The sequence below is a fragment of the Rhincodon typus genome, chromosome 31, assembly GCF_021869965.1.
Source record: "Rhincodon typus isolate 14 chromosome 31, sRhiTyp1.1, whole genome shotgun sequence".
NCBI lineage: Eukaryota > Metazoa > Chordata > Chondrichthyes > Orectolobiformes > Rhincodontidae > Rhincodon > Rhincodon typus.
Genome location: NC_063362.1, coordinates 33,744,220 through 33,757,208, shown reverse-complemented (window position 1 = coordinate 33,757,208; position 12,989 = coordinate 33,744,220). Strand labels below are relative to the sequence as shown.

The 12,989-nt window shown below is 42.3% G+C and overlaps 1 protein-coding gene across 6 annotated transcripts in view; it reads left to right on the top strand.

The window, feature by feature from the left end:
- The window catches only part of LOC109916956 (proproteinase E-like), a 202,709-nt gene extending 191,131 nt beyond the window's left edge, over positions 1 to 11,578 (top strand). For all 6 annotated transcript variants that reach the window (XM_048614936.1, XM_048614933.1, XM_048614932.1 and 3 more), the window contains one exon: positions 10,999 to 11,578. In XM_048614936.1, the coding sequence (XP_048470893.1) occupies positions 10,999 to 11,016 (18 nt within the window). In that variant the 3' untranslated portion in view covers positions 11,017 to 11,578. The remainder of the gene's footprint in view (positions 1 to 10,998) is intronic.
- The last annotated feature ends 1,411 nt before the right edge of the window (positions 11,579 to 12,989 follow it).

Below are 12,989 nucleotides of genomic sequence, written 5' to 3'. Positions count from 1 at the left end.
GGGAGAGGGGGCGAGGGTCAGGGTGGCTGCTGGGGGAGGGCCAGGGAGCTGGGGGTGTGGAGTTGTGGGTGTGTGTTACTAGAGTGAAAGGTGGCTGAGTGAGGGGTGTGTGTCGTAGGTTGTTGTGGGTGGTGGTGATGTGTGGAGTGGTTGGGGAGGTGGTGCTGTGTAGGGGATGGGGAGAATGATCGTGACTCTCTGGTTCGGAGGTCAATATGACTGAGCGGAACACACCCATCACCCACTGTGACCCCTCCATTCAGTACCAAAGCAGCAACTAACTTCCAATCCCTACCTTAGTGTGAATTGTACAGAGTCCAACTCAGAGTATGGCTGACCACAGTCAAACTAAGGTCACTGAACATTGGTTAAACTCAATCCATAGCTTGCTCCTGGAGCCCATTTCCTTACTTGGCGATCAGAACTTGGGGCCTAACATTTTTCTCTCTCTAACCCTTCCTTCGACAGAAAGGCCACTCAGTGTTTTGATTAGTTAGCTCACCTGCATGGCTCTTTTCAGTGGCACTAGTTTTGTTAATTACATTCCACTAATCAATTTATTGCTCTGGAATTGTTTGTCATTTGAAAATCTTATTTGCTATTGTGTGCTATTTGCACCACCCCCATCAGTGAGAGAAAAATTGAGGTGTGACCCTCCCCTTGTGAGAAGATTGGACCCTGGGGTAAGTGATCAGCCATAGTGAATGATGGCACGCACTCGATGGATCAAATGGCCTACTTCTATTCCTATTTCTTATGTGTAGAGAAGTCAGAGTACTTGAAAACATTTGTCTTCTTTCTTAATTGCTTAGAAGGAAATATTGAGGATCTGGCCTGAATAGTTTTTAAGAGTTTGCTCTCACATTGAGGTTTAGTGTTATCTTCAGAAGCAGCGGCCTGACTGGAAGTTAAACTAATATTAGTATGAAGCAGGCCTCAGAATTCAGCAGCTGGCTCTTCAGATGATTTAATTATTCTTATGACCCAGGTTACCAGTCAAATTTGGGAATTGCCGACTTCGTAAATGCGTATTTCCATATCACCAGCCTGAAGGCATCTCATTGTTGTTAATTTTCTTCTCAAGTACAATAAGCAGGTGCTTCTAAAAGATTCTAGCTTCTGTAATAGAATTGCCAAACCTTAAAAATCTCCAGACTTCTAATATTCGGTTCACTTCATTTCTGCCTCTAGAAGCAAACAGCATTGAAGAATTAGAGGGTTGTATAACAGACACATTGAGTGTAAATACTTAACTGATGCTAATGCAATGCAGTGCTGAGGAGGTGCTGCAGTGTTAGAAGTGCTGTCTTTCAGATGGGACATTAAACCAAAGCTCTGCTCGGCCCTTCCTTGTTCATGTAAATGATCCCAGGGCATGCTTTTAAAGAGTCTGAGAGTTCTCCCTAATCAACATTATTCTTCACAGAATCACAGTATTATTGCAGTGAAGAAGGAGGCCATTCAGCCCATAATATCTACACTAGCTCTCGAAAGGACCACCTCACTTTGTGCCACACTCCCACCTGTTTGTGGGAGCTTGCTGTGCACATTTCCTAAATTGCAACAGTGGCTACACCTGAAAAGGAGTTCATTGTCTGTGAAGCACTTTGGACCATCCTCAGGTTGTGAAAGGCGCTACATAAATTCAAGACTTTAATTTCTTCCCCCCTGCACATTCGGAATAATCTAAATATTGCCCCATTGTTGATGTGGAACAGCTCAGTCACAAGCTCCAAGTTTAACCTGCACTATAACCCTGAGGTCCAGGCTAGAGAGAAAGGCTTCCTAATGTTGTGTGTGAATGGCAGAGTTACATTGTGGAGTGAATTTAAGGCAGAAGTGAAAATGGTGGGAGGATGAACATCTATTGCCTGAAAAAGGTTGACCTTGTTATCCAAAGGTCTGTTTGCCAAACTGTAGAGTATTAATTATGACAAAACAATGTGACCTGGTTTAGGTTAGTGAACGTGGATCACTATCACAAGTTGGCCTATAATAATCCATATTTCCTGTAATTGGTGAGGAAACACTGCTGCTTTGAACGATGACCATTATTTGGGGGCTGCTTATGAGGCACTCTGATATGCTGGTCTCGGAGTCTGATACGATTGTGTTCTTATGATATGAAGGAGCTGCTCTTTAAACCTTGCTTGTCCAATTGATGGCACCTCTATGAGATGGTCAGACACTAGCTCTGGTGTCTCCATTTTTCTCAGCTTGCTTGGAATACTTTTGAATATGGCTTTGCCCTGAGCCAAAACACTGAAGAAAATGTGAAAAACTCAACTAAGTTATTTGTTGAAGTCATTCTTAACTTTTAAATCAGCACAGTATAACACTCTTCTCTATTGTTCTCCGATACATTGCTCTTCCTTGTTTGCGGGAAGCTTATTTGAAAGGGAAGCTTATTTGAAAGGGAAGGAAATCCAAAATTGGGATTAAACGGGCTTATTGGTATGATGTTGGGAAAATGCTGGAAGACATTATTAGGGGTTGAACGTAAGATCACCTGAAGAGATTGGAAGTAATTCAAGAATCCTAACATAGCTTTAGGTTTTGGTTTGATAACCTGAGTGAATTGACAAGAAGGAGTGACCAAATTACTGGCAATCTTGTTGATATTATAGATCTTGACATTCAGCAATCCATCAACAATGTGCTCAACACACAATACAATTAGGGTAGTTTCATCATGTGCAATTAAAGGCCAGCTAGTCAACTTGCAATCACATTGGTTTCAATTTTACAGGCAGAGAAAATGTAAGATGGTCTCCATGAAGACACAGAAACATTGAATATAGGAGCAAGAGTTGGCCATTCAGTCCTTCAGGCCTGCTTCAGCATTCAGTATGATCATGGCTGATCTTCTATCTTAACGCCATATTCCTTGACGGCTTTATTGTTTAAAAATCTATTCATTTCTTTCTTTGAATATATGCAGCGACTTGGATTTGATAACCTTCTGTAGTTAAAATTTGTCGCGACAGGAGCTTTGTGGAATCTATTTTAAGATATCTGCTCTTCACCTTGTTTCGAACTGTTCGAAATTAGGGACATTCATTTATGACTCTCAAGTTTTATGAACATGCAGAGGTAGAAGTGGGCATGAAAATCTTGTTTCAGAGATAAGGTCTAGCTGGTCACACACTCACCTCTGGGTCAGAGGGTAATGAGTTCCAGTCTCACTCCACCCCAACACTAAGATCTAGAATGCCTCTCCAGTACAGTACTGAGGGAGTGCTGCTCACTTGGTGGTATTGGTTTTTAGATAAAACATTGGTCCATCTCTCCTGGTCTCTGGATGGTCTGAGACTGGCATTGGGACCACTCAGAAGAGACAGCACACTGAATACATGGTAACTTCCCAGGGATCTAAGCTGCCCATGGGCAATTATGTGATGCCAAAAGCTTCCCCAACTCTGAGTTAGAGTTGGACACTTTGGAAGTTCAGACTTACCCACGTTAATGGTGAACCGGGAGTAGTTAGGGGCATTAAAACCTGCTTGAAACCCTGATTAAAATTGACCCAGCAATCTCTCAAAATGACCGCAATGTGACACCCTCCCCTCCATGACACCTAATACCCCACTCTCTCATGACATCCCACTGTACCCGCTAGAACACTCAGCCCTTGCGGGGCTACATGAAAACCCATCTGATACCCAACCCCAATAATTCCCCTCAACATTTAACCAGTCTTACCCATTTTCCTACCAGTGTTTCCTCTCTCACATCTGGTTCGCAATCTCCACACCAATCCCCCTGTTGGCCTACACTCCTCCCTGCCGACAAACCCATCACCCAACCCCTTCACTCACTGAAATAAAAACCGAAAGAACTGCGGATGCTCTAAATTAGAAACAAAAATAGTAATTACTGGAAAAGTTCAGCAGGTCTGGCAGCATCTGTGGAGAGAGAAACAAAGTTAACATTTTGGATCGAGTGACTCTTCCTCAGAACTCAGAACCCTTTTGAGGAAGGGTCACTTGACCCGAAATGTTAACTCTGTTTCTCTCTCCAGAGATGCTGCCAGAACTGCTGAATTTTTCCAGTAATTTCTGTTTTTGTCCTTTCACCCATTTATGTGCCACCCCATCTCCTCACCAACAGAGTTTCCGCATTGACCTCCTCCCCTTGTCAAAGTGGCTTTAGGCTTTTGTACTCTGGAATACAGCAGTTCCTGCTGTAGAAGGGGAACATGGATTGACCTCCAGATGGATCCATCACTGCATTGGCAGGCTTCCAGATCAGGTGCACTCCATGTTTCTTGAAGTGGAAACAGTGAGCTCAGAGGCAGGATCAATAGAACGGAGCAGAGGGCAATCTGATTGTAATTGCCACCTCTTGGACGATATGCCCCATAGAGACCAAGGCCCCATCCTGGGTGGACAAATAAGATCCACTATTTTGAAGATGAACAAGGGAGTCTTTTGGAGTATTGAACAAAAACAAAATCCCTAAATGGACATCAACACAAATGATCATGTTATTGGTGGAATGTTTTGAAGTGCAGTGGGTGACATTCCTTACCTCTGGGATAGAAGGTCTCAGTTCAAGTCTTCCTCAGGCCTTGTTACTAACATTGACTTTATTCCAAAAGGTACTTCATTCTTTGTTAAAATTTGGAATATCTTAAAGGTCCTCCAGAATCATAAGTCACTTCCTTGTTTTCAGACCAATTCCAGATAGATGAGGATAAGAGCTCAGTGATTATTGCAATGTTCTTTATGTGGGTCTGGGAAAGTCCAGCCATGTGCAGGGCTATGTTACAGACTTCAAAAAGCAAAGGAGTAGGGTAGGAGAAACTACCCAAGATTCACATACATTAGAGCAAGGCATTTACGAGGTCAAAGAGCTTTCAGTTAGATTGTGAAGGCATGGCGAAATAGAAATACAAACTAGTAAGACTATACTTGGGTTGTACAACTTCTTAGTGCTTTAATACTGTTACATTCAGCTTTAGATCCCTAACTGTGACTGAACTACATATAAACTCGGGTGCTTATTATTCGAGTTGACTCAAGGATTTATTCATTGGTGGAGTGTGATTTGAGGTATTTAAAATGATGAAATGTTTAGATTTAGAGTTTCTCCCTTTTCCATTGGACAAGGAATCCATTGTAAGGCTATCAGGTGCTTCCTTTATGACCTCCTGCCCTCCCAATCTCTAAATTCCAAGAGTCATGTTATAGTCAAGCTCAGAAATGCAGCTGAGAAAACATCTGACTGGATACGAAAACCTACAGCATCTGGGAGTAAACGGAGGACACATTTTAAGCTAACTAAGGGCAGCATGGCGGCTCACTGGTTAGCACTGCTGCCTCACGGCGCCAAGGACCCGGATTCGATTCTAACCTCAGCTGCTTATCTGTGTGGAGTTTGCACATTCTCCCCTTGTCTGCGTGGGTTTCCTCTGGGTGCTCCAGTTTCCTGCCACAATGGCCTTGCTAAAGTGCCCACAGTGTCCAGGGATGTGCAGACCAGGTGCGTTAGCCTTGGGAAATGCAAAGTTACAGGGATAGGGTGGCATCTGAATGGAATGCTCTTCGGAGGGTTGGTGTGGACTCGATGGGGCGAATGGCCTGCTTCCACATTAGGAGTTCTATGATTTCATATCTGGTCATGTAATCTATCAGCACCAAGTCGCTGCCAGCTTCAGGGGGACCTGCCAATTGGTGGGCAAAGCATCCACCAGATCAGGTGGCACTCTCCCATAGAGCCAAGGCCACCTGCTGTGCTTTTCCAGCTCCACCTTTATTGAGTCTAGCTTCCAGCATCTGCGGTTCTTACTGAGTCTGTGACTCTAAGCTCCCCTGCTCTCTGGCTTCTGTGATCGAGGCCCCTTTCTCCTGTTCCCCACAATCCTGCCTCCCCCTCCCCATGCCACAGGTACCTGGTGCTGGTTCTTTTTATTCATCTGTGAAATGTGAAGACAATGGTGGCTCTCCCTTGATGGGCAAGAGAAAGGGAGATGTCAACCAGAGCACATGCAGCCATTCAGTGCATACATCAATATGAGTGAGGGAATGTGTCTCAGTTTGTGGAGGGGCTGGAATGAGTGAGGAGGCCTGAAGGTCATTGGCTCCCATAGGAAGGCCACCACCAGGATTCAGTGCTATGCTGGGTTAGCATTACCTCTGCAGCCTCACTGAGCAATTATTTCACAAGGAACCTTATTCAGGATTTGCACGTCTCTATGAACCAGTGATGAAACACAATCTGTACTCTTGGTGGTGAACTTGACGGAATTTCTAGAACTTCTGGAATTCCCTCCCTAATGGCATTGGGGTTGTACCTACATTAAATGGACTGCAACTGTTCAAGAAAGCAGCTCACCACCACCCTCTCGAAGGCAGCTAGGGATGGGCAAGAAATGCTGGACCAGCCAATGTGCCTCTGTTCTACAAGTTAATTTAAAAAAAATCAACAAACTTGTCAAGTGTCAACAATTTGATAGCATTAGGTTCAAGAAAAGTGTGTAACCAGTTGGCATGATGGGCACAGCAGACTGTACTACACCAAACATGTGGCATCCTCAGGTTATAGGATCCATCATCAGTTTTACCTAAGAGCCTGTTGAGAAGCATGGTCTTACTGACAATGACTCTAAGATGTGGAACATTACAGATACCAATAGTATTTAGATGTCCACATGCGATGTCAAGGCATACAAGGCAATGCTGGAAATAGGTGAGAATTATTAGGTGGTTGTTTATGTTTAGTATAGACTCAATGGGCTGAAGGGCCTTTATCTGTGCTGTTGACCTCTATGACTTTCTTTCTTAAGTGCAGGAGAGGGTTAGCAGAATGTTACATGGCTGTAACACTAGAAACTTGGCTATAGAGAGAGAGGCATGCGTGTAGTTTATGGCTGGGAAGGAGCAACAAGCCAGATCACAAGGGAAAACCGTTGAGAGGCAGCAAAGGGCAGGATTGAAAGTCACTGCAGCAGGAAAACATGATAATACAGTATCATCGAGGGATTCTTCACTCAAGCCTATGCCATCTTCCAGGAGATTGGATACACTTCATGCTTTACATTTCTTCCCGCATTATCTGTTCTGTTTATAATTTTTTCTACATTGCTTCATTATTTTCCTTTAAAGAATGATTTTGTAACCATGCAATCCTCAGCTGTTTAATGGGATGTGCTGGTGTTGTGCCATTTCTGGTGATTTGCATATTCATGTGCCACGTTCTGCCTGCTTTACCGCTGACGTGCCCAAGCTCCCTGTCTTCAGGATCATTTTATCTCCTATAGCCACCGATTCTGTTCATGTTCTTTCAAAAGTTCACCTTCTGCTGCATAAGGCTCCTTTCAGTACTTAGAGCCATACAGCATGGAAACAGACCCTTCAGTCCAAATCATCCACACTGACCAGGTTTCCTAAACTGAATTAGTCCAATTTGCCTGCATTTGGCCCATATCCCTCAACTTTTTCCTATCCATGTACCCTGTCCAAATGTCTTTTAAATGTTGTAACTGTACCTGCCTCTACCACTTCCTCTGGCAGCTCATGCCATATATGCACCACCCTCTGTGTGAAAAAGTTGCCCTTCAGGTCCTTTTTAAATCTTGCCCCTCTCACCTTAAACCTATGTTCTCTAGTTTTGCACTCCCCTACTGTGCGTAAAAGACCTTGGCTATTCACCTTATCTATGCCCCTCATGATTTTATAAACATCTATAAGGTCACCCCCTGGCCTTCTGTGCTCCAGGGAGAAATGCCCCAGCCTATCCAGCCTCTCCAGCCTCTCCTTATAACTCAAACTCTCCTCTCTCAGTAACATCCATGTAAATCATTTCTGCACCTTTTCCAGTTTAATAACATCCTTCCTATGGGTGTTAACATCAGTTTAGGAGCCAGAAATCTACTCTGTGTTATGCCCACCACACCACAATTGAGGATGAGCCTCTGAGCTACACGGTGATGTTTGTAGGCATGGAATATTCCACTGGAATCACCCTCAATCTCCAAATGTTTTGGAGCTGCCTTGAGGCCTTGTGCCTGGCCATATTTAAGGTGCGAGGTGATTTGAAGACGGGAGGGGGTGTTGTGAAGGTAGGGGTGGTCGGGGAGGGTGTGTTGCAAAGACATTCCTACACAGCCTCATGCCTCTGTATGGTTTAAGAATACCAGGCTCCACATTCTAAGATGAGAGAGATACTGCTTCCCTAAATAACTTAGATAACAAGGTGTAGAGCTGGATGAACACAGCAGGCCAAGCAGCATCAGAGGAGCAGGAAAGCTGACGTTTCGGGCCTAGACCCTTCTTCAGAAGAAAGATTGGCCTGCTGTGTTCATCCAGCTATACACCTTGTTATCTCAGATTCTCCAGCATCTGCAGTTCCTACTATCTCTCCCTAAATAACTTGAATGTTAATGCATCCCTGTTAGTACTGAAAATACAATTGCATCCCATAAACTGCTATAAATCAGGAAATGGGAAGAAGGAGCTTTGGAAAATTGCCAGCACCATGGAGCGAGATGTTGGAGTTACAGGTTGACACGTTCCCCAGGTCCAGGGTTTTAAAATTACTGATTAGTGAGCCAATTGTTGTGTGCTTTAAATTCCCTGAAATTCTCTAGATTTTGGGACATTTCCATTAGACTGGAAATATGACTTCTTTATTCAGAAAGGGAGAGTAACAAAACTACAAGCCAAATAGTTTAATAACTGTCTCAGTGAAACCATTTGGAGCTGTTATTAAAGCTGTTATAGTAACTCACTTTTAAAATTTCAGGGCAACCAGGCAAAGTCAACATGGTTTTGTGAAAGTGAAATCATGTTTAATCAATTTATTGGAGTTCTTTGAAAAAGTAACACACGCTACAGATAAAGGGGAACTGTTGGTGTATTGTACATAGATTTTCAGAAGCTATTTGATAAGGTGTCATGTCAAAAGATTATTGTGGCAAATGAAAGCTCATGGTGTTTAGGGGTAACCTATTGGCGTGGGTAGAAGATTGGCTGGCTAACAGAAAACAGTAGGCATAAATGGGTCAGTTTCTTGTTGGCAGAGCATAACAAATAAAGTGCCACAGGGATCAATGCAAAAGCTTCAACTTTTTAGAATTTATTTATTAACTTAGGTGAAGGATGTTGGTATAGTTGCTAAATTTGCTGATGACTCAACTAAAGAAGTAAAGTAAGTTGTGAAGAATAAACAAAACAAGACCACAAAGGGATATGGATAGGTTAAGTGTGTGGGCAAAGATGTGGCAAATGGAGTATAATTTGGGAAAATGTTGAACCGGAAAAGTGGAAAAAAAAAGCATTTAAATGGTGGGAGATTGGAGAACTCTGAAATGCAAAGGTTGGTATGCAGATACAGTAAATAAATAAGAAAGCTAACAGAATGTTATCATTAATCACGCGGGGAATTGAAAACAAATGCAGGGGTATTGTGATGCAGTTATACAAGGCGCTGGTTAGATCACATCTGGAGTACAGTATCCTTTTGGTATTGTCCACTATGCTTGAGGCAGGTCAGTCCAGGCTAACACCTAGAATGGGCAGGTTGTCTAATGAGGTAAGGATGGACAGTCCAGGCTTGTATCCACTGGAATTAGTAGGGTAAGAGGTGAATTGATGCATAAAATCCTGAGAAGTGGAATGTGGAAAGTGGAAAGGATGTTTCTTCTTGTAGGGCAGCCTAGTATTACAGGTGACTGTTCAAAAATAAGGAGTCAAGTTAGAATCATAGAATCCATACAGTGTGGAAACAGGCCATATGGCCCAACAAGTCCACACCAAGTCACCCCCCTACCCTATAACTCTACATTTCCCATGGCTAAACCACCTGATCTGCACATCTTTGGACTGTGGGAGGAAACTGGAGCACCCGGCGGAAACTCACGCAGACACAGAGAGAATGTGCAAACTCTACACAGACAGTTGCCCAAGACTGGAATTGAATCTGGGTCCCTGGTGCTGTGAGGCAGCAGTGCTAACCACTGAGCCACCGTACCGCCCCATCCACTTAAGACAAAGATTAGGTGAATTTTTTTTCTTGCAAAGAGTCATGAGTCTTCAGAACTCCCTTCCTCAAAGGAAAGAGGTAGACAGATTCTTGATAAGCAAGGGGAGTAAAAGTTTATTGGAGGAAGGTGGAATGTGGCAATGAGGGTAGAATCAGATCAGCTATAGTAAAGCAGGACTGAGGGGCCAAGTGGCCTACTCCTGCTCCTAATTCATATGATCCTATTTTTGTATGTTCCCAATCCCAAAAACAGCAGGAAATAAAATCACTTTCTAAACCTTCAATTGCCTTTTGTGTTCAATTAAACATTCTGAAACAAACTCTTCAATTTCTGTTTTTTTTAACATTGATGTTATGGTTATTAAATCAGTCACTGTGCTATAATGAGTTTCTGTACATTAGCATGTTATACCTAATTCTGACAGCAGTAAAGGAAGAAGACATTAGACTAAACTGATCATGTGATGCGAGAGACGCTGCACTAAAGAGCTGGATTTGAGAACCCACTGTGTAGATGTAAATAAATCAGTGTACATGAAGAGTTGAAGAGTCTTACTTAGCAATAAGGGCCAGGTACAGTATATGTACACATGTCCACAGCTTGAAAGACTCCAGATCAGTATCTCAATGCTTAGGCAGCAGTATTAGTATAAGATATAGCAGTCACGTTAAAAAAATAAGAAGTTTCTTTGTCTATAGGTAGTGCCTGATTTACATGAACAATTTGGTTGGATGAATTGCGATTTTAAGTTAATAAAGTGGAGAAAGGGATAGTCCCATGTAGGTTTGGCACTTCTTTTATTCCTGTTCATTCACAGGTGTGATGTAATCAGCAGTGTCACACATTTACAGCAGCTTACTCCTGAACAGCTAATGCGAGACCAATGGTTGAGAGTCTGTACTTTGAGATTCAATCTAAATAACACAGTTGCTAAGGTCCATGTCTGTAAATGCCCATATTAACCTGCTTTTGATGTTTTTATATTCACTAATAATTCACTTTCTTTATTCCAGACCATGAGTAGCAACTAAAGCAAGAGAACCATAGCCTTCAAGTGATCACATACCTTTGGTAAAGACTTAAATCAGACTGCAGATATATTGGTGATTTGCACAGCAGATTCCTCTGCTCCACATTATTGAGAAGAATGTAAAGAAATGTTTTCTACAGTTTAAACATGAATCTTCTGGTTCAAATGAACTACATCTCATATTATGTTTGATTGTTTGTTTGTAATTTATTCTTAAAACAGTGCTTGTATAGTTTTTAAGTGCCAGGATTTATTTAACATTAGCCTCAGGTTAATACATTTTATTCAGTAGAGATATTTTTGGGGACAGCGTATACGTGTAGATGCCCACAACTTGGGCATGAGAAAGAATACACGATGCCAGTTATTTTCATGTTGTATCTCCTGCCTCCTTTTTTTCATATATTGATGTTGGTACGATAACTGGCATTATAAGATGCCACTGAACATAACTGTCATGGTGATGACAGGCAGCATAATCCAGCAATTTGAGGAAGTGGGCATCACTGCATGAGGTGGTTTTAATCTGTGCCACCAATGTCACTGACTGTTAGTCCTGTAGATTGATCATAAATAAACGCATTTGTTTGTTCTTCCTTGTAGTCCTCATATTTTGTTTCGGTAGAGCTGTGGTCTGCCCTGATTTGTAAGCCAATCAATGAATGCATTTTGCTTGAAAGGTGCTTTAAGCTATCTCCTTTGGAAGGAATGATGATGATCCTATTGGGAAGATGGGGCAACCCAACAGAGATGGTTAAAATTTCGAAGGAGTTTGACACACTAGAATCAGGGAACTTGTTTCCAGTTGCAGGTGATCGTAAATATAGGATAGACACTTATAAATCTCACAAAGAAATTGGAAAGAACTGTTTTACTCTGAGACCTTAGAATGTAGAAGACACTACCATAGAAAATAGTTATGGCGATTAGTGTTGATATATTTGAGGGAAACCTTAAGGGGCATAATTTTAAAGTGTAAGGCGGGAGAATTAGAGGGGATTTGAGGAAAACACTTTTCACCCAGAGAGTGGTGGGGTCTGGAATGCACTGCTGGAAGGGTAAACAAGGCAGAAACCTCACAACCATTTAGTGTCATAACATTCAAGGCTCTGGGGTAAGAGCTGGAAATTAGGCAGTAGTGCATTTTAGCAGTGGGTTGAAGGCATCTTCTGTACTGCATGATTCTATGATTCTATGATTGTATGACATGAAGGAGAAAAGGTACAAGGAGATGCTATTGAGATGAATTATTTCTGATACTTCTGATCCATTTGGGTTTTAAGGCAGCATTGAGCTCTATTTACATTTTAAAAAGAAAACACTTTTAAACAGATGGAATATAAAGGTCCATTATGAAGAGTGCGTGTGCTGTGGAAGCACCTGCGATGTGACACTGTTAGGTGTTTTCTTCAGAATAAAATAGCATGATAGTAAATGCGAAATGCTGGCTTGGAGACACTGGTTGACTTGCCACCCAAGCGTATATTGTTTTCCAAGAGTGTGTTCTTGGCAGATGGCCCTCAATGTACTGAGAATACTATCTCGAGTATGTGGTCTATTAGTATATTCTCATCTGATAGGACTTCTCACTTCCGGGCATTTTTCAATGAATGTGACTTGACTCAATCTCCTCTCAGTTTCAGTGGCTGCAAGTTGGATTTTTAACCTGTTTGCTCTCTCAGAATTCTAAAGCCCTCCTCTTAAATGTGATGCCAAACTTTTTCAATACATGATAGTCATGAATTAAATAAGTAAATCATGAGAAGTGTCTTTATTGAGAGGGGTTAGGGTATGGAATCTCTACCATGGGGAGTGGTTGAGGTGAATAACATTGATGCAGTTAAGAGGAGGCTGGAATAGGAAGGGTGGGTGGAGGAAATAGAAGGCAGTTGTAATGGGGTTAGATGAAGACGAAGGGAGGAAGATCTGTGGATCTGACTGTTGCTGGCTCAATGATACTGTGCAAAATGTCAG